The following is a 3,545-nucleotide window of genomic DNA, read 5'->3' on the forward strand; positions in this document are numbered from 1 at the left end:
CCTATGATTACGAGCCAAAGAACCACTTTTAGTGCTATTTAGCATCTTTTTTTTTTTTTAGAGTGTATGGTAAATGTCCACAAATAAAGTACCATGGTATTTAAAAAAAAAAAGTAAAGTACCAAAAAGACCATGGTACTACTAAACCATCTGTTCTGGAGAAGTGCAGTGGTAGTGTCATAATATTTTTGGAAGTAGATAGTGCCATGGTATTACCATCTGTACCACCTGATGAAACTTGTGAATGTGAATCCTAAATATTGGGTTTAGAAAAATGTCAGCTAAATTGGTCAAATTAACTAAAATGAAATAAAAAAATCTAATTTCTTCTGCATGTGCTTAGAGCTGTTGACCAATAAAAACCAATGATTAATAATAAACTAAAAGACAACTCAGATAGTTCTTAACTGAACTGTCAAATGTACATTGATTTTGGACCATTGTTTTTTTTCCACCCAGAATTCTTATCCATGATATTAGTGACCCAAAATTACTTACATTTGTAATTATGGAACCTTGATTTGAGACTGGATTGTTCGCCATCATTATTTTTTCTTTCACCTTTACATCAGAGTTCATTGGGTCTGTGGATTCTGATTGTCCTGGTACAGATGTAGGCAGGCTGGCATCAGCAGCGTTGGCAGCTAATCGAGGTGGTAAAACCAAAGAATCAAGAATTAGTAGCATCACCAACTAAAAACACTTAAGAAATGAATTTAGGGACAGTCTTGAGGCCTCATACCCATGTCAGTAGTGTCAACAGAACCTGGTTTGCTTGGGTTAGTTGTTTCTTGAACAGCAGGCCCAGAAGTTGGGTTTGCAGCTGCTGGGCCTGCTGTCAGGCCTGTTGTCGGGCCTGCTGTCGGGTTTGTTGTCGAGTTTGTTGTCGGGCCTGCTGTCGGGGTTGCTGTCGGGGTTGCTAACAGATCTGCTGGGTCCTGTCCCTGACAACCTGCATGGTAACACGGAAAATGTTAAAGATGTCAAATACTGTAAGATGACAAGCTTTAGGTTGCACTTCCACCTCACCTTGGTGAATTATGTAGCGTCATGTTACATAAATAATGAAGGACATGATAAAATTTGCACAAAATTGCCATTAATGTGCCGTCCATAACAGCAATTACATTTTGATCTCATTGATTTTGCTTAAAAATAGCTAATTGTTTGGTAGATCACTTCCAGACACAGAACATTCATCTATTTGCAAACTAGTCAATTTTTGTTGTATTTCCTATTGAAACAGGAAGTTGGGGCGGGACATATCAAAGGCCCAATTGCTGGTTTTAGAGAGCAACAACAGTATATTTAATTCTTACTTACAAGCTCTTTGTTTAGTTTTAAATAGATTCTGATTCAGTTCCAGTGCTCATTTAGGTTATATGTCCATTTTGCTGACATATGAAATTCTCATTTTGATTCAAACTGGTAACTTGTCTTTTTGAACCATTCATTAAAAGAACTGACTCATAAGACTATTTGTTTCAGGAATCAGGCTACACTAGTTGTGTCAAGTTTCTGATTGACTAAAAAGAATCTGCTCATAGGAGTCATTTTCTTAATAATGGGACTGTACTGGTTGTGCTGTATGTTTTTCATTCACTAAAAATAATTTGTTCATTAGAGACGTTTGTATGTGAATCAGACTACACAAGTTTCCCAGTGTTTTTTTTATTTAAAGAGAATTTATTCATAAAAGCAATTTGTTTGTGACTGGGATTGCACTGGTTGCATTGTATGTTTGTTTTTCTGTATGTTTGCTTTTCGTTTTTTTTAATAAATTTAAAAATATATTAATTTAAAAAGTTTTGCAAAACGGTACAGTATGGATTTTAGCAAAGATTTCCATGCCACCTGTTCACTTTGTATATCATGCAGTCAATAAGTGTTTGCAGTGTTTGACCAGGCTGTCATATTCTCCTTATCCAGAGCCTGCCGCTCAGTGTTTGCTAGCATGTGGGTGGTAGGTGCACCCTGAGGTTGAGAAGAGGTTAAACAAGCCTGGCCCTTTCTGACCGTTATTTAATGCCCTTCTGTCTCCACCCTCTCCAAAAATGTGCCTTGTTTGCACAACCACTCTGCATTATTAATAACTTAAGCAGGAGGGTAATGCTCCTGACACCGACTGAGCAAATAAACATCACCCTCGAAAAGTCAAGACCTTTGTCTTTGCTGTACATTACCACACTCCTTTGTAAAGAGTTATGTCTAGAGACGTTGAATGCAGGAAGCGAGTGGCCAGGTGTAAAGTACGAATTAATTTGTTTGCCCGTTTGTTTTAGGTGTTGTATCCTCAACTAACTATGCCATATCCGATAGTCATTGAACTTGAGTTCTTGCTAAAAGCAACATTATAAGAAAAACTTCTACTAGTTTTCACTTTTGACTGACACGTTCAAGGTAAATCATTCTAGGTAAATTATTAGCTACACATAAGATAGTGATTATTTTCACACTAAAGTCATGTTAACATGCTTATTGTTTTTTTTTTTAAAGGAAACGGGACAACTGGAAATTAATTATTGTGATAACGTGCCACAAATGCTGTGCACAAATGCTCAGTTGAACCTGGAATAGTCTTTTAAGTGGTTTTCAGCAAAGAGTTGACAAAGTTTTTTGGCATTGGGGATTGGAGCAGCTGAGCTCTAAATCTAGAACAATTTCTGGTGTCATTTAGGACACCACACGTTTTGCCATCAAACTTGTCACGGAGCCTTCAGAATGCCATCTGGAGCTCATGCTGGGTGGTCTTGTGTTTTCCTAAGTAGAAATACTAAGATATCTTACACAGTCTGATCATAAAGTGATTCTACATTTGTCTCAACAGGTGTGACCGTATCGTGCAGGAACAACAATCCTTGATGAATCTTTTTAGTTAAACCATCAAGAAATGACAATCTGTGCTTGGTCAAGCTCAAATCTCTTAGTGATAGCTCACTTTCTGTTTGTGACTCTTAGCATTTAGTGATTTTAAAGGATGCATGGCCACCGTGATAGCGCTCACCCGCACTCACAGCTTGAAGCACCCCTCCCTCATTACAGAAACAGCCTGAGTATCTTGCATGTCTATCGGGCTTTTTCAATGTGTATGAAGATGAACGTCTTTAATTGTGTACAAAACAAAATTCTCCTCCCAGCAGCACAATCACACGCACTAGCAATGTCCTGTTTTGCATACTTTCTGTCCCAAGTCAGTGTTATGCGAAATTAGAATTAGTGCATCATAGTTATGTAATTTTGGATTTTAAGGGAAATTAGGTAGCTGTTAAAGGGGTCATATGATGTTGCTAAAAAGAACATTATTTTGTGTATTTGGTGTAATGAAATGTGTTTATGCGGTTTGAGGTTCAAAAAACACATTATTTTCCACATACTGTACATTATTGTTTCTCCTCTATGCCCCGCCTTTCTGAAACGCTTCGATTTTTACAAAGCTCATCGGTCTGAAAAGCGAGGTGTGCTCTGATTGGCCATCTATCCAGTACGTTGTGATTGGCCGAATACCTTAAGCGTGTGATGGAAATGTTACGCCCCTACCATACTGT

The 3,545-nt window shown here is 37.8% G+C and overlaps 1 protein-coding gene across 2 annotated transcripts in view; it reads right to left on the reverse strand.

Moving 5' to 3' along the window:
- The window catches only part of LOC107671857 (mucin-1-like), an 18,878-nt gene that overhangs the window by 6,072 nt on the left and 9,261 nt on the right, over positions 1 to 3,545 (reverse strand). The window contains exons 2-3 of one of the 2 annotated variants that reach the window (XM_016464849.1): positions 743 to 952; positions 499 to 644 (exon numbers count right to left, since the gene is read on the reverse strand). In XM_016464849.1, coding sequence (XP_016320335.1) covers positions 499 to 644; positions 743 to 952 — 356 coding nt within the window. Of the gene's footprint in view, positions 1 to 498; positions 657 to 742; positions 953 to 3,545 lie in introns of both variants that reach the window. The other variant, XM_016464847.1, reaches the window with a different exon arrangement.

This window comes from Sinocyclocheilus anshuiensis, unplaced genomic scaffold (assembly GCF_001515605.1).
Source record: "Sinocyclocheilus anshuiensis isolate Anshui unplaced genomic scaffold, SAMN03320099.WGS_v1.1 scaffold1089, whole genome shotgun sequence".
NCBI lineage: Eukaryota > Metazoa > Chordata > Actinopteri > Cypriniformes > Cyprinidae > Sinocyclocheilus > Sinocyclocheilus anshuiensis.